The sequence below is a fragment of the Porites lutea genome, chromosome 2 (genome assembly GCF_958299795.1).
Source record: "Porites lutea chromosome 2, jaPorLute2.1, whole genome shotgun sequence".
Lineage (NCBI taxonomy): Eukaryota > Metazoa > Cnidaria > Anthozoa > Scleractinia > Poritidae > Porites > Porites lutea.
Window position 1 is genome coordinate 48,807,435 of NC_133202.1, and position 18,296 is coordinate 48,825,730.

The window sequence follows — 18,296 nt, forward strand, 5'->3', positions numbered from 1 at the left end:
TCACGGGAGGCCGGGGAGGGTAGACTCTTAAACGGCCGCCTGGAAACGGGCTTTGAGATTCTATGCGGAGGGCTAGAAATAGGAAACATTTTTCTTATTTCTAAATATATTTTTAGAATGCAGGATCTCTTGTTCTTTATTTCAGCGGGCATTTTTTCTTTGGCGAAACTGACTAGTGCTCCTCTTCCTCAGGCTTAGCTTACGTATGCGGCCGTCCCTCCTGTCTCCCCTCTTTCCTAAATGAGCCTGTTCAGGCTTTGACCCTTACCCAGGGAATCAGCCCTAACCTGTAACCCTAACCCTAACCCTAACCCTAACCCTCTCTCCCCTACACCCCTCCCTTTTCCCCTTTTTTTCCCCTATCCCCTACTCCTTTCGACGCCTGCTACGCATGCTACATGTCATCTTCGTCCAAGAGCTCACTTGGTATTTTGGTCATGAAGATAAACCGGGATTTAATGAAAGCCGGTTATGGCGAAAGTTTTGTGCTAGCCTGCGTAGCTAGCGGATTTTTCAGCAAGATGGAAAAAAAAGCTGCGAAACGTCGAGAAGTGGTTCCACTACCGTTCCACTGAACTGTAGTCTGTCACGCGTCGTTGCGTGACAGATGTCCAACGTTTAGACCATCCCACAATCCCAAGCGCAGAGCCTCTTATGCGCGCCTATTTCTTTTCACCTTCATCGACTAGCTCATTGCACAAGTCGGCACAGGATAAATAGAAAATGGCGTCCGCAATGGTGAGTAGACGTTTACTGTTGCTTAAAGCTTCAATGAGTAACACAACTATCGATAAAAGGTGTAAAATCACTGATTGGTACTTGCGATCACAGCCATTTCGAATCGATTCGAGATTGTTGATTTTTTGCAAAGCTGCTGAAGGGTCCGAAGTGTTTGACCCGTTTTGCAGAGGCATCCTTTTTAAACTTACGTTGTTAAAATGCTGTCCTTGATAATCAAGAATATGGTACCGCAAATTGACTTTCAAGTACCCCATGTAAAAATATGAGATGCAGTAAATAGCTTGCCATCTTTTCGATCTACATTAGCGTTGAGTGGCGCATTTGTAAACATCAATTATCTGGCGCTTGAAAGCGTGCATGAACATTTCAGCGACAGTTACAGACGTGTGAATTGTAATGAATTTGTAATTTATGGGCGTTTCAGGTTACTAAGGTAGAGATGATAATTTTCCTTCTTTTAGAAAGTTTATCATATTTATGCAGAGAAGTTCAACTTCAAACGTTTTAGACGCTACATGTTATAAATTATTTAAGTTAGCTGTTCCTGTGTATGTTTATTGTTCCCTGACAAAGCGCCTCGTCTTCAATCTTTAATTTACTGTTTTACATGAAAGCTTATTTGATTTTGAAATAATGGTCAAATTATTATAATTTTTTGAAGCATTTCATAAGCCTTCTTGAGTTTATTTTCCATGACATGTTTTGGAATATTTTAGTAGTTATTTGAACGTGATTTACATGACTTTTTGTATCACGCTCGACACTGATTGCACTCACATATGTAACTATTGTGTGAATTTGCCATTTTAAAATATTTAACGCTTTCGCCCTTGATTTGTTCAATTATCAGGTCTTTAAAGGTGTTGTACGTCAGTGATTTTAAGTCTTCTTATACATTTAAGAGCTTAAAACTGTTTATTTCGTTCTTGGGTAACCTTTTAGCCACATATTTCACTTTAATTTTTTATCGGTACTTCTTGCAATAGTATGAACATCTAAATTCTCTCCACAAAAATGGTTTATCAATATTGCATGCAATTGTCAAGCAGACAAAGTATAGAATGTAGAAAATTATAAACAATGAACAATATTTCTTTGTCTATTCAATGCTTTTGCTGAAAGGAAACTGTTTCTTAACCTTATAGATTCTGTAAATGAGAATATGTTTTAATCTGAAACCAGAACATCATTGACCTTATGTAGAATGATAAAGTAAAATATAACATTTCTTTTGAAAATATTTTTCAAGCATATAAAGTTGTTGTTAAAATATTTATTCTGAACTTGGCATTGTTTACAAAGTAGTTTGTAGCCACAATCACACAAGAAAATATTTGATGCTGTTGCATGTCTTATTTAAAATAGGCAATAAAACTTTTAAGTTTTATTAAAATACCAAATTCACAATGTTGATGGGCAAGGTCAAATAAGTGAGCATCTCTTCGTATTTTAGTTGCAAAACGCGAGAAACGTTATTCAGTAAATAAACTCCCTTCTGGAAGCTGGTAATAGGATAATATAGCTGTACTTCAGAAAAAGTCTGCATGGAAAACAGGTGCATGATTCTATGCACAATCCATCCAACAATAGAATTATCTTTTGATGTGTCAGTGAGCCAGGAAGATATAGGGTTCAATATCTTTTTGTTTTACAACAGGACGTTCATTGGGCATCTGAGATGAGAGAATTCTCCGTTTACTATGCAGAATTCTCCTGCAAACTTTCAGTAGCCTATGACTATTTTTTATTCAGACATGGAGCCTCTTTCAAAATATTCTCCTGTAGTATTACACCTTTCTCCTGCTACTAGAATTCTTAATGAAAATCCTGTTACAATAATCCTCTGAATTTGTTCTGAAGTCCCTCTATCAATGACTTCAGCGTCTTCTTCAAGTATGTAACCTTTTTTGAAGTTCATGTTTACGTTTATTAAAAACACTTTGGGTATGTGCTATAGTTAATCCTTGCCTGCAAAGTAGCCTACAGCTAATCGAGGCAGGAAGGAAAAGTAAAAAAAGTTACAATAATAGGGTTGAAACATAAAAAAAAAGTTAAACAGATACTCGAACATCAACATATTAAATTAACAAGACAGAGAATACATATATTTGAAAATAGATAAATGAAATAAGGAGTGAATGAAATTAAACTGAAAATTTAATATTTACTCAATATGTCAATTAAAGTACGCACACCAAAATAAGTATCCTCCTGTATCAAAATATCCAGTGGCCAACTTTTTGGGGTATTCTTAAATTTATATTTAGATAGAGCTCTGCCACTGTTGGGAATACTATTCCATATTTTTGCACCAGTTCTTGAAAAGGACTTCTTCAGATGGTCCATTCTCGAGTGCTTCGATTCATGACATCATGTTTGGTATCAGATTCTTACTTGACTTGCATTTGTAAAACAATTTTTTTGTCCATGTAAAAAAATGAAAGTTTAGTTCGTAACTGGTAATGTTTTTCTGGTTTTTACTTCACTACCAAAAGAAAAAAATAATAATACTGCTGAAAAAGAAATATGTGCTTGATAACAGTACATTGTACACTGCCAAATACAATCTAGGTTTCATTAAATGGTCACACCACAGTGACTTTTCCACAGACTCAAAAGTCATAGCATCCTTAAAAGATCCTATCGTGCATGTAGGATGTATATACAGTGGTACACCACTACATGTATGTTGTTGGTTTTGTTTAATAAAATAAAAAAATGAGTCATTTTTATAAACCAGCTTTAGAAGGTACATGTAGTTACAGTGAACAAAGGCTTCACTAATGATTTCCCACTTATACTTGACTTTAAGTGGCAGCTTAAATTTACATGTATGTCGGTGTACAATATATGTTTTATCTTATTATAATACTTTTTCAATTGATAATGCATCTTACATGGTATAATGTATGTGTAGATAATGTGCTGAAGTAAAGCAGCTTGTTATATTAGGGATTAGGGTATAATGACTCACTTTGAAACAGCACAGGACACTGTAATTGAAAATACTCCAGCTGGTGAAGTCATTGTTTTTTGTACTGTTTAGCCTTTGACTTCAAGGTTTTGTAGAGTAAAGAACAAATTAATGGATGTGATTCTTGCCAAGGTTCTGTAACAACCACCATCTGCTGTTTTGACCTTTTGGAACAGTACATTGCTTGTGTTTAATGTTCTTTTATTCAGAACTTTTCTTTTTCCCACTGAGCTTTGTACATTTGCTTTGCAATTCCATGCAAGTATTGTACATGTATACGTACTTGTAACTTACAACATGAAGGCAAAGAATTTTCTCTCTGTTGTTTCATGTTCAGTTTTTCTTTGCTTTAGTATGAAAAGAAATGAACAAAAAAAAAAACAACAACAAAGAAATGAAATCAGAGCATTTAATTAAACCACAGCTTATAACTAACAGTTTTGTAATATCCGTGTTGTGAGCATGATGTTTTTTTTGCAGATGAGTTCCATTTTGTACATGTACATGAATGTGTATGAAATTCACCAGCCAGCCTTCTCTTAATTGTTGTGTTACAGGCTCAGAAAGATCGCATCTTCATAAAGGGTGGAATTGTTGTCAATGATGATGAAATGGTCGAGGCTGATGTTTTCATTGAAAGTGGACTGATAAAGTAAGAAATGAACTGCAAAATTGTAGTTACATTTAGATGCAAATATTCTTTTATTTTTGATAAAATAATTACTTTTAAACTATCCCAGGGTGCAACGAAAGTCAGTTATACAGTTTGCTATTTGGGCAAGCTGTAGCTAGCCTGTTCTAGCTCAAAGTCACCTTAACTAGCCTGAAAAATAGATATTTGATGAGCAAGATGATTACAGTTCTTCTGCAATTTGAATACCCCTAAGCAAAATCCACTAGCCCCTGGCTATTGGACCATACTTTCTTTGCACACTGCATCTTAATTTAATTTTTATTTTACTCAGTCAGTTAGAGAGGGATTATAATGAAAAAGCAAGCTAGCATGGGTAGTACAGTCACAGGTAAATCCTTTCATTGAAAGAAAAGAAGAGAATTGTGCCACAATACATGTACATGTACATGTATATATTATAACTTTAATCAAAATAGACATAAAAAATGATAATAATAATAATAATAATAATAATAATAATAATAATAATAATAATAATAATTAATTTTGTTGTTGTTTGTTAAACTTTGCCTAACCTCCCCTTTTCAGGGATGTTGGTAAAAATCTTGTTGTTCCTGGTGGAGCAAGAGTTATTGATGCTAATAAAAAACTTGTCATCCCAGGTAATAATCCTACTAGACATAAGGCAGCATTTTTTGAACTGTAGTTTTCACTGTTTTATTGTGATGATTAGTTTTCTGAATATCTGTCTGTAGGACTGTGGGACAGTTTCTGGTCATTCCAAGGTTGTGTTAACCAGCCAAAGAAATTTATGCTTAGTCACATCTCTCTTCTGACCAGTCAAAAAACATGTATTAAAAATAACACGATGTAATAACTTGAAGGTACTAGCCTAACAGGTAAAAACATAAAGTGAGAAAGATGCTTGTCTTCTTGAAATGACTTGTAATGGTGTGAATTCAAAGTAGTAATTCTATATATTTTTCTGCTCGCTCATTTACTTTTGAGTGCCGCTCAAAGTGAACGGTAAACCAAAAGTTTGTCTGGACAAATGGTTATCTTGGCTAGATATTGTCCTTTGATAAGTGGTTATTAATTTTTGAGCCCTGGTCTGCTTGTCAGGCAGTTTACCTGGACACATCACCAACAGGCTACTGACAGTTGACCATAAATACCAACCTTATACCCACGTTTCCAAAGCATTGAACTACAGGAGCTTTTCAGGATGCATCTTCAGCTACAGTTAAAGCCTGGTTTCCATAACATTCATCCCGATTGCCCCATCCATTTAAGAATAAGAGTGATGATTTCTGGGATAGCCTTCAATTGCTCCAATCATCTTAGTCGTCTGAGAATTTTTCCATGTGATCACTTCAAATTCTACACAATAAAAAATATTGTCCAATTTGTCTGCAAAAACTCAGTTCTACCCAAAATGATTAAGGTCATCCCAATCGTCTGGGTCTTTTGCATTCGTCCAGGTAGTGTTTTCATATAATTGTCCCAATCTTGTGAACATTATTATTTTGAGATGACTGAGGTGATTGGATCAATTATGGAAACCAGGCAATAGATAAGGTACTGGCTGGGCAGCCTGTCAGTGGACGACCAGCCTACAATTTTGCTTAAAACCGTACTGGCTATTATCAGCCAACTGCGCCAGCAAACAGCCAACTATCAACCAGCAGATACTGAAATTTGCAAATGAGTAACACTACATGTAGTGTCAATATTTTTCTTAACACTCACCAACTATCACTTTGCATGATAACTGTATTCATTCAGGTGGAATTGACAGTCACACACACATGCAGCTTCCATTTATGGGTACTGTTGCTGTTGATGACTTTTACTCTGGAACAAGAGCAGCACTGGCTGGAGGAACCACCATGATCAGTGAGTGATAATCCAGACAAAAAAAAAAGTATCAAAAGAACCCCAGGTACCTTGTAGCCATATAAATCCGTACCTCTACAGTACAGTTTATACTGTAATGCACAATGCACAGTGATGTGAAATTTTAGTGGCAGCCCTGTAGAACTGTTATACATGTACGTGACTGTACAATGAAACTTAATTTAATTGATATGCAGTCTACGTAAATAGAATATTAAGTCTTTATATTATTTGAAAGCTACAAAATAAACTAAAGATTAGTTTCATTATAATTATAAATAAAGTGTTAAATTTTATTGTTGTGATAGATACAGCTGTACATATGTATCATACAATGACGTTTTTGTTTGATATTTTTCTCTATCACAGTTGACTTTGTGATTCCACAAAAGGGTGAATCGTTGTTGGAAGCTTACGAAAAATGGAGAAAATGGGCTGACGAGAAAGGTACAAGTTACTCTTAACTTATTTACCAGGGTTTACAATTGTAGGTATCCCTATAAAATGCCTGCAGTGCATTTGGTGAAAACATCATTATACAGATGCAGAATGGATATGACCACCAAATACATTGGATTGACTTAAACCCTTGAAAACATTTTGGTATAATTCCATGAATGCTTTCTTGACTTTGCTAAGCAAAATTGAAAAAGTAAATGCTAGTCTCAAAGTCTCAGATTTTTTAGTCTTGTAGCTTTTGACTGTATCGCAAAGTCATTTATTATCACATGTCTGATTTATGTAATGACAAGACTCTGCTATACAGTTGAAAGCTATAAGACTAAAAAAAAGCTGAGACTTTGAGACTATAATTTATTTTTTTCAAATAGTTTGGTACAGTATGTTCATCATGGTTTCCTTAAATTTGTGTTGTTAGTTCAAATGTCATGTTTCCTTTGTTTTTGGCAAATAATTCGCACTGTACAGTATGATGATAAGTTTGAAGCTAAGGAACGAAATTGAAATTTGAACCAAGGATATTTTTTTAACCACAATATATGCAGCCTAATAAAATTAATACAATGTTAATAAAATTAATACAATGTAGTATACAATGTACATTGTACATTGAAGTTGTAACTGTTCATCAGGAGGATGCTAAAAATGTATGCAGTTCCAAAACTAGTAACAGTAACAACAATTTTAATTTTGCTGTCTGTTGCTTTGGATGCAGTAAAGGGCGTGAATTGTAAAGGAAAGTGTGCCACTTCCAAGGAGAGATTATTCGAAGCGTTAAGTACTAATGGTGGTTTCATTGATTTGCAGTTTGCTGTGATTATTCCTTCCATGTAGCCGTGACATGGTGGAGTGATGAAGTTGGAGAAGAGATGGAAACACTTGTTAAAGAAAAAGGTAGCATTAAAAATTAAAGGGCTTAGTGAATATGTCCATGCTGCCGCTATCATTTGACTGAAAATACAAACCAGATGTCAGTTGTTCAGAGGTTGAATAGTGATTTCCAATGGATAAATAGCTGTCCAGTGGATAAGAATTTGGGTTGAGATTTATCTATAGCATAGCTCTATCCACCTTTTCAGTGACTGTAATGTAACAAAATAATGCAAAAAGCAAAGTATCCAATCTGATGGTCAACAATAAGAGCTCCTTTTTCACACTGTCCGCAGGTACGGAAGTTGCATGAAGGAACAATTATTGCTGCAGTTAAGAAAAATCTTAGTTACTTGTCCTTATTTTACAGGTATAAATTCATTTAAAACCTTCATGGCTTATAAAGATGTTTTTATGCTAACTGATGAAGAGGTAAAGTAGCATTTTATTACGTACATCTTTATATTCACAGAATTCAACTTTCTTCTTTGAATCAAAGCAGGCATAATTATATTTTCCTGTCGGTATTAAAAAATAAATAAAAATAAATTCATGCATGAATAAAATGAAAATACAGTACATGTACGTATATTTTCACCTGATTAGTTGTTGGTGGTTACCCAACTACAGTCTATATGATATTAGACTGCAAAACAGTCGGGTTTTTTTCTCCAAATCAGTAAAGAAATCGGTAAAGCATGGCCTTTTGTTTGACTGCTTGCGCGTACTTGAATACGCAGAAATACGGACTGTTTTGCAGTCTAATAATATCAGTTATATGTACATGTACGCTTGTTACTAATGTTCTTTGTTCATCTGTTATTACCCCTTGTGGCAGATGTATCATTGTTACAGCAAGTGTAAAGATATTGGAGCCATTGCACAAGTTCATGCTGAGAATGGAACTCTTATCGCAGAGGTAGACTAGAGTTATTATAATGCCATGTATGACATAATTATGCATGTAATTTATTGGCTAATATTAAACCTAGTTAATTATTGTTTTGGTAGACGATGACGAGTCGCAATATTTTGTGCGTGGTGTAAATGAGTCTGATATTATTATTGGTTTATTACGATTCAGCATTCTTGCTTTGTTTTGTAATTTATTGGGGAAATGGAGAGTCACCATTTTCTCTGAAGATAGAGACCAGACTGCACATAAACAAAGCATTATTATTGTCTACAGCAAAATAACTTTTTGAGGTGACTCGCTTAAGGCAGTATGTATTTCATGTATTTCACTGGGTATGTAAAATGTTAGTCTGTTAATTTTCCGCTTTTTTCAGCTATTTTAGGAAGTGAGATTGGAAATTTTTCCTCTTTTGTGTATTAACAGACTATTTCTTCTAGGTAGTGTACATTGACAGTTATCTGTAGTGATGCTATAACCTTAAAACTTTATGCTAGTAAAGCTTCACAACTGTCTGTCAACATGACAGTTGCTACAATGGTACATTTTTCGGGTATTTTATTATTAATATTGTTTTGTTTTTTTTTTCTGTTGCAGAATGCCAAGAAGATGGTTGCTCTTGGCATAACTGGCCCTGAGGGACATGAGATGTGCCGCACGGAGGAAGTAGAGACAGAAGCTTGTGTTAGAGCTATGATGATAGCCAATCAGGTTTGGGCTTTACTTCTTTACTTCTTTACTTCTCAACTGGCTAAAAAAAACAGTTGTTGTTGTTGTTGTTGTTTTTTTTTTCTCAGTCAACTTTTTCGAGGACCCGGTAGTGAAAATCTGTCAACACCACTGCAAACAGTACCCTAAAATTTTTAAACTTGCCAAGTTGGAAAAGTGATGTGTCAGCAATGAGCAATGACATTCATGCAAAGTTGCAAAATCATACAGATGCTTGTGCATGTATAGTGGAAAGCCATCCTCGGAGACCCAGGGGCAGATAGTGAGGGCAAGGGAAAGTCTAAACAGGCGGAAAAATATGACACAAAAGAAAAGTAAAGAACGGCCAGAAGAGCCCCTGGGGACATTGTCTTACTAGACCAGTTTCAAACAGTCGCCGCCGTTGTGGCTTCTGATTGGTGCCAGAAAAACACAAATTTTCTGGCACCAATCAGAAGCCAGAACTTTAGACTTTAGAAGCCAGAATTTTAAACTTTCCCTCGCCCCCACTATCTGCCCCTGGGTCTCCGAGGATGGTGGAAAGGACAAACTTGTCCCCCATCATTCAAGTTTCTGTAGAATTCTGTAACTTTGTAGAGTCATACATGTAACTTTATTATTATCACTTTCAAACTTGGCAACTTTATTGATTTTAAGATGCCACGACAATGGTTGCTAATTCTTCCTAACCATGTGTAAACGTGGAAGGCTCTATCAACGCTTCATCATTCTTCTTGTTTTGATTTGCGCTTTCTTGCACTTGCAGTTAAACTGCCCCCTTTACATTGTTCATGTGATGAGTAAGACTTCTGCCCAGGCTATCGCAGATGCACGTAGGCGAGGAGTTGTTGTTGTGGGTGAACCCATTGCTGCAAGCTTAGGTACTGATGGAACAAATTACTGGCACAAGTGTTGGAGACATGCAGCAGGTATAAAAATAAATTAATAAAGAAATGAATAAAATTATTCTGATATTATTCTGGTACAAGGTTTTTGTCCTCTGAAAATTAAAATTACTCAATTTCCTAATGGATTCCATCTTAAAACACTTTTAATCTCTGAGAATTTATTGTCAGGGTTGGACATGTATATAATTATTTTCATTTGGTATGACTATTGAAGGCTACAATGTACCTCATAACTCCATTATTTCATGTTGTTTGGCAAAATAATAATTTGTAATGATATTTGTAATTACTTGTTTTTCACTTTTTCAGGTCATGTCATGGGTCCACCACTCAGACCTGACCCGACAACCCCTGGATTCCTTATGGATCTTCTAGCCAAGTGAGTAGTTTTGTTGGTGGCTTTCTTTCTTTCTTTTTTTTTTTTTTATCTTATTTCCTTTTGTCCAATTCGTGGCAAAACGTGTGAAAAACGTTTGAATCTTGGCTTCTTGCAGTCTGACAACCGGTCTTTCGTCGCAGCCAAGTGACTCATCAGAGACCTTTCTTAAATTTAGCAAACTGGATCTTTTAGCATCTCGCTCAAAGTCCTGTTTGCAATCAGCACAGCAATGTCGTCTTATATCTTATATCAATGCTTCATGTCAGACTGAATATGTCGCCCAACTTGGGTCGAGCATTAAATTAAACGTTACAGACAACAAAAATAAATTTTGAAAAACTGTTATGCTAACAAGTTTTCAAAAACCATAATTTTTATTTCCGTTTTAATATTCTTCAAGTTTGCCCAGCCGTGCCTCCTTTGTATTTGCTGTGTTACATGTATTTATACCTTCTGTTAATGTTTTAAGTGGTTTTTAATTAATTAATTTATTAATTATTTATTTATGTTTCACTTAATTTTGTGGCAGCTCCAAATGTTTGAAATTTGATGAATTTCGTGACACAGCTCCTTTAAGCAAGTTCCCCTTGCTTGCCTATGAAGGGCATCAGGGCCTGATGATCTGCATCTATTTAGCGGCACATTCTCCATTTATCTATTATTTTCACTGTTAGAATTACCACGGATTCTGTCTGCGCGCAATGCTAGTATTCTCGTAGCACCCCAGGGCATTTCAGACAATCGTGTGGAAGTCTCGGAGGAGTCCTTTTGCCTATTTAAGCCAGCTATACCGTGATTTCAATCTCTTTTGCCAAATATCGTCGTTCTTACCCGGGTTATAGTTTTTGACCCTCTCCTTCGGCGATGCGTATCCCCCTCTCCGTCCCTCTGCCTTTGAAAATCTCGCTTCCCATAACTTAGTTTCGCGTAGGTAGCAAGCGGTTGTTCTGACAGTGAAACTGGTGTACTAATTTTTTTGTTTGTGTGTTTGTTTAAAACTGGGCTAATATTGTGTTGTTACACCGACCTTTACTTATTTACTTTTTTATAAAACTGAGTTCATCACTAATAATGCTGAAGTGTACTGTGTAGTTTGCTTGTCTTTTAAGGGATTTTTTGGTTCGTTGTATTTATAGTGATGACCTACAGTTAACTGGAACAGACAATTGTACGTTTTCTGCAGATCAAAAGGCGCTTGGAAAAAATGATTTCCGGAAGATTCCAAACGGGGTTAATGGTAAAGTATCCTCAAATCTTACTGTCCGTTCAATTGCAGCAGTCCGCGGTGCAAAGGTCTTTTCAGCTATCCTGCTAAGCTGTGAATATTTTGTCTAAAACAAAGCTGTGGTCGGACTTAGTTAAGGATGGATCATGCCTTTTAAATGAAAGTTACACGTGCAAGGCTCGATTACCAGGCGCTCTTCGGTAAATGAGCCCGCGCTCCTCCCTCGGAAATCGAGCCTTATGAAAGGTGTGCCTTCTGGACATAATTAATGGATGAAATCAATATCTAATTATTAGATATTATTAATTTTGGGGTATCAGTTCACTAAATATTGATGATAAGGATGAGTATTCAAGGACGAGTAAACGATGTGCCACAAAATGTTTAGTCGCTGATGGCATTGATTAGCCATCGATATAATCTCATTGCTACACAAACCACTTGCATTAAGAGATGTCATTTGGGTATTTTACGGCCAAAGCAAAGGCAGTATTATTGATTCTGGTCAACACTGAAAAGACCTTTAAAGACGTTCCTGGCTGGAAGACTGCCTTATATCTTATTTGGGCGTAAATTAGCCGAGGGATATGATAATTGCATACAAAATAGTGAAAAAGATACATTTTTTTTTACTCTTTTTGTCTTGACCCAGGTGTTGAAGATAGAATGTCTGTAATTTGGGAAAAAGGCGTGGTGAGTTATCCACTGGTGTTAATTAAAAAAAAAAGAAAAAAAAGATAGGTGATAAGAGACGAGAAATGAAATTCCAGTTGATCCTCGACTCAGTCCAGAGAACATATACTTGCTAACTGTCTCTTCATGAAGTCACCTGTTAATTCAAATTGGTGGTTACTGTACGCGCTCTTTGCTACAAGTTTATCTACACAAGATTATCCTTTCGTAATCTACATTAATACATTCATGTATATTTGGTAGACATTTTCGAGTTCTGTTAAGCCTTCCACCAGGCTGTCGTGTATGTTTGTTTCGCTCGTAGCCTTGGCGCGTAAAACCCCGCCCTTGATAGCGTGCCAGAACGTGGTCACGGAATGAGTTTATCTTATCGTTTGCCTGTGGTGATAAGGGTGGAAAGCCTTATTTTCTTTGATGCACAGAATTTCCTTCTCTTTTGTTGTAGGCATCAGGAAAGATGGATCCCTGCCGTTTTGTTGCAGTAACTAGCACTACCGCGGCCAAAATTTTCAATATCTATCCTCAAAAGGTAAATTGCAGTGGTATAAAACACTAACAGTATGACTATCTCAAAATTTTCTTATTACACTAGACTCAGACAATTTATTCTTGTTACCATTAAGTCTCGTATTTTCACCCATCTTGACGTATTCGAGTCTTTTCCCCAAATTAATTATATAATCATTTTCGAGAGCCACCGGTATCATTCTAAGAGCTCATATCAGATTCACGCTTTTTCTACACCCCGTATACTTAAAGATAATCAATAAAAAACATACTTCCAGTCCCACTTGTACGACTTCTAAATTCTGAGCTTGAAGTTTAGACATATTCTCCACTGCAGCGACCAAATACCTGAATTCTGGCACCTTGCTTCCAGTTTGCCTCAAGCTGCGTGCAATTGGACGCAACAACTCCCAACATGGTTGGCACGTGCAACAGGGTGTGAAAACGGACATAACATAACAATTAACAATGTTAGGAGTTGTTAAACAACAGTGTTGCGTCCGTTTGCACGGGGCTTCGTAGCTCAATCGGTAGAGCGCTCCGTAGATCTATAAGCCTCAACGGAGTCAATAGCATTTTTATGTTCGTGGTTTGTTTCGCTTCTTTTTTTAGAGCGTGAGGTTGCGAGCGAGTGTTTCTCACTCTTAAGCACTCACAAAAATTATGAAATTTATATCTGATATCGTGCACATGTATGTTTTAGGGTCGTATTGCCCCTGGCTCCGATGCTGATGTGGTTGTGTGGGACCCGGAAGCCACCCGTGTGATATCTGCCAAAACTCATCACCAAGTAAGATATGAAACATGTAAATCTGTGAAAATGAACAAGTGGTTCTGTATCGGGAACTGTGTTAAAACCACATTATAATATTACACAGACAATTCTCTCCAACGTCTTGAACACTAAGGACCGTAATGCCGTGTTCCGTTACATCGGATATAGCTTTTGGGCTAGTCTGCCACACAGCCGTTTTTGGTGTCGTCACGCAACGCTCCTCCTCTTAGTGGGGAGGAACGTTGCGTGACGACACTTAAAACGGCTGTGTAGCAGACTACTTTTGGGCCGGCACGGCACGAAAGCCATACCAGATAAGGCCTCTGTTCACACCTTAGAACGGTGATTTCGGCGCGATTTCTGTAACGGAAAGAAGCTGTGCTGCACTAATATCTGAAGTGGAGAGTCGTATATCGCTATTATACTGGAGAGATTTTCGTGTCCGCACGAAAGCTATCCGGTATAGGATGAACACAGCTTAAGATCCGACGACGCCAAGGCAACAAAAGGCAACAAGACCGTCATTTCGCGACAATGTTGCAAACGCTGTGTTGTGGTAGAAATCCTAGTGGCCCGTGCTGCACACTTTTTTGTACATTACATTTTGTACATGTCACTGCATGTTTTTACAACGTGAAAGAGCCTTAGAGGTCGTAAACAGGTCACTGCGAAATTTTCTTTCTCTTTCTGATTTCGGATATGGTTGTTAGGAATTCAACTCCAAAAGATTTCGCCTATATTTGACAAAAGAAGTAAGTTGGAATCATCGTGATGAAGAAGAAGTTTATGCCGCCTTCTTCGGATCCAATGGTCCCTTTTTTGATAGCGTTTAATCGTACAACTTTTTCTTTTGGCAGGCGGTGGACTTTAACATCTTTGAAGGAATGGAATGCCACGGAGCAGCTGATGTAACAATCTGTCAAGGAAAAGTAGTTTACGAACGTGGTGAGGTTAGTTCAATCATTTTTCTTCTTATAAAGGGCCTTTTTTCTAGAAAGGGTTCCCAAAATCTGTTTGAAAATTTCGGGGCAATTGTTGGTTTGAAAATAGTTTTCGTTTTTACCTTCCTTTCATTGTTTTTTTTTTTTTGTCGTCGTGCTAATTAATAATTTTCTTTATCGCTCCTATTTGACTTCTCATCAAGCTCTAGAATATTTGCAGCTTAGCTCTCTCCTGAAATAATAACTACTCATGGTTCACAATGATAGCTGATAGAAACAAGACGTGGCTTCTGTTTTACGTTGTTTGATATGTTATTATTCGAGGTTTTCACCTTTAGTTAGCTGCTCTGGTTTTGTTATTTTCAACACAAGTGCCTAGTAAATTTTGTTTCAAAGTAATTGTAAGATTGAGTTGAAATCTTTAAGGATTATTCTTCCAAAAGTTGAAAAACGCGAGCACACCTCATTCATGGGGTTCTTACCATTTCACTGAAACCACCCTGGTGGAAATCTTGTGCAAAAACATAAAACTTTAAAATTTGGCGTGGTTGGAGAACAACCCACCACTACAAAGTATATCCAAATCATCAGAACAGAGTAAAAGAGTAGAAAAATAAATTGCACCTTATCAATTTACAGCTCATATTTTCTGAAGCTTCCTTAACGGCCGGAATAGCCTTAAATATTTGATTTTCCCTTGTAGATGGTAAGTAGCCCCTAGTTTATCGCTTGAATAAATCGACGGTATTTACTGAGATTTATGATGGAATTCCTTATTTCAGATTGTATCGGAAGCTTTTTGTAACGCTGTCAAGTAATCCTTTATTTTCTCCATTCATTGCATGCTTTTTATTTATTGCAGCTCAATGTGGTTCGCGGTTCTGGTCGGTTTATCCCCAACCCACCCTTCTCTTCATACATGTATGGCCGGACCATCAAACGGGATGAGGTAAGATCACAGGTAGTCCAAGCACCTCAATTGGGTTTATATGAGACAAGAGAGCGGCTTGTCCGACGATCGACCGAAGTGGATCAGTCAGGGGCTTTGAGGAGATCATATTTTGGGAACAATACCCAATGAACCTGCCTCCTCCTCCTCTTGCGCTTCCCTTTTTCGCATTTTAGCGCGAAACGCGAGTGACACGCGAGCGACTGGTGACGAAGCGCAAGGGACAATGGGAGGGTTTCCACCTTCCCGCCTTTCTTTGCGAACATTTTCATCGAGCGAGGGACGTTTGAGGAAAGCACAATGGGAAGCCTTAGCGAAAGCACGATGAGAGGAAGCATTTTAATCGTTGTGCTTATCAACATCATGCTTTCGCTTATGAGTGCATCCTGATCGCTAGTGAAACCTACGTGAATGCGACGCCAATTTTTCAAAGGTGGAAATGGTTGACTGTGATGGTTATTTCATTTTAGACTCGCAAACTCGTCAAAGTGGAAAGAGAACCATATACTGGGCCTGTTATCCATATTGAGTCGTCTGAGCCTCCACCTGTTGTGTCCCCGTCACAGCGCAAACAAAAGAATCAAGAACAGAGGAGAACTGGTGCCTCGAGGGACCTTCACAAGTCTGGCTTCGAGCTCTCTGGTGAGTGAGGAACACTTTGCAGGAAACCAGGTTTGAGGTGGCCTAGTACCCTGATTTAAACGGGTCTTTTTTAATTGTGTCAAGAGCCTCGTATTTCTTTGCGTAATAATTAAGAGGTGTATGTTTTTGTAGTTGGTTAAAAAATACATTGCTGCTATACATGTAGCGTCTATTACATTCTGTATACTCCCTCTTTGCGAAAGATCCCAATATACGCAGTCGTACCCACAACATAAGAAGCGAAGTAAACATGTTTAAACGTGCAGTTTCATATGAAAACTCGTCTGCTAATTTAAATTCCTGTTACATTGAATTTATGATAAAAGTGACCCGTCTGCATTCGATCAGAGTAGCGTATGAGCTTCTTAAATTTATCTTAGCTCGTTTCATTGAATTTTTTTTATTTTTTTTTATTTTTAACAGGTAAACAAGATGACGATGATGTCCCGGGTCGATCTTCTACTCGTGTTTGTAAGCCTCCCGGTGGTGGTTCTTCGCTATCACTGAGCTGAACACGCTCGGAAATAAGGACAATCCTGTTTTTACGAACGTTCACATTGGAGGAATATGTAAATTAAGGACGGCTGTATGCATACGATCAACCCATTTCACACCAACAGGGATATGTGTTTTAATACCTTAGGTCGAACTAGTTAAAGTGCGGTCTTACTTTCTGCGTTTTCTCATCTCTTTTTATAACTTCGTCTTCGTCAGATAAAAACTGAGTAAATAGTGAATAAATATTACCAAGAGACAATTATGGCTGTTGATATTATAAACCTTACTAGCAGTATGCAGGCCGTGTGCCACAAAATGCAGAGCTATAAATAACACGAGTTGGTCATCCGCAACAGTGTTTAACGAAATCCTATATGTGGTCGGTCGGACATGATGACTGTACTGATCAAAATACTCCAGACTATCATTCTGTAGCTGAATATTTGCATAGAGATTAAAAGACAACATAATTTATCTAATTTGCCTGATTTGTATGTCTCGAGAAGAACACAACTTTTTTCGTTTTTTTTTATTGGGGCACTTCACGACGGAATGCTTTCAAATGCGTCAGAAGTATCTCAAATGGTTTTCTGTATGTTTTAGAAGCCTGTTTGGATAAATCTGTTTATCTGCTCGGATGTCTTAGGGGGACTTTGGTCGTTTTTTTGGTGGCTTTTTTTTGTCTCACCCGAAACTATTAGCTACCCTGAAAAAAAAAAGAGCAAATCCAAGGGTATGTTTTCTCTTATACCAAAATTTCAGGAGACCATTTGTTCACAATATTCGCTAACGAAATGTGAAACAACAACCGGAAATAGTACTAAGTAAGTTAAGTAGAAAAACTCCGAATGTCTTTATGATGAATGGGTGCGGTTATCCAAAAACTTTTAGTTTCAGCCTTTCTCGAGCTTCAGAAATTTCTAGGCAATATTTGCTCCTTCTAACAGTTATCTTACGGGAAGAAAGTCATTGGATGCCCCTGCTGTACCTGAGCGTTTGAGTTCAATGAATGAAATGAACCCAAAAAGGCCACACAATTTTATAACTTACTTTATTTCATTAGCATTAAAAACGCTTCGATTTACATTGTAAGAGGGGGAAAGGGACAACCAAATTATCTCTGTAGAGTAGCCCTTGGACCTATCAGTTTGGTATGGTATGGTTTGTTTGTTTGTTAATATATTTGTTTTTCAGCTTGTTTGGTTATACACACACTACCGTCAACCAACGGGATCCCTAGATTTTACACAACGCAGTAGATTAAATAAATAAATCATAAAACAAGCTAGGATTAATAAGGCTGTTTAGGCTATTTAAACCCCAGTATGGAGTTAAAATAACTCTGAAAAAGGGGTTATTTTTACTCCTTACATGGGTTGTCTTTACTCTTTTTGGAGTTACTTTGTCTCTGAATTTTAGGTACAGGATAACTCCTTTTTGGGGGTTATTTTAACCCCTCAATATCTGGGGTCATTTTTACTCCCGAAAAAAAGTTCTTTAAACTCCATTTTGGAGTTAAAATAATAACTCCCCCCCCCCCCCCCCCTCCAAAAAAAAAACAAAAACTCCACGGTAAGGAGTTAA

General features: G+C 37.1%; 1 protein-coding gene across 1 annotated transcript; it reads left to right on the plus strand.

The window, feature by feature from the left end:
• Positions 1 to 647: 647 nt before the first annotated feature.
• Positions 648 to 17,191, plus strand: LOC140928911 (dihydropyrimidinase-like). The gene is made up of 19 exons (XM_073378713.1): positions 648 to 738; positions 4,273 to 4,367; positions 4,938 to 5,011; positions 6,135 to 6,245; positions 6,615 to 6,692; positions 7,512 to 7,598; positions 7,945 to 8,006; positions 8,413 to 8,493; positions 9,085 to 9,198; positions 9,962 to 10,124; positions 10,413 to 10,482; positions 11,619 to 11,719; positions 12,360 to 12,400; positions 12,846 to 12,929; positions 13,611 to 13,697; positions 14,540 to 14,632; positions 15,486 to 15,572; positions 16,043 to 16,214; positions 16,638 to 17,191. The coding sequence occupies exons 1-19, from the start codon at positions 724 to 726 to the stop codon at positions 16,724 to 16,726; spliced, it is 1,704 nt and encodes a 567-aa protein (XP_073234814.1). The 5' UTR covers positions 648 to 723; the 3' UTR covers positions 16,727 to 17,191.
• The last annotated feature ends 1,105 nt before the right edge of the window (positions 17,192 to 18,296 follow it).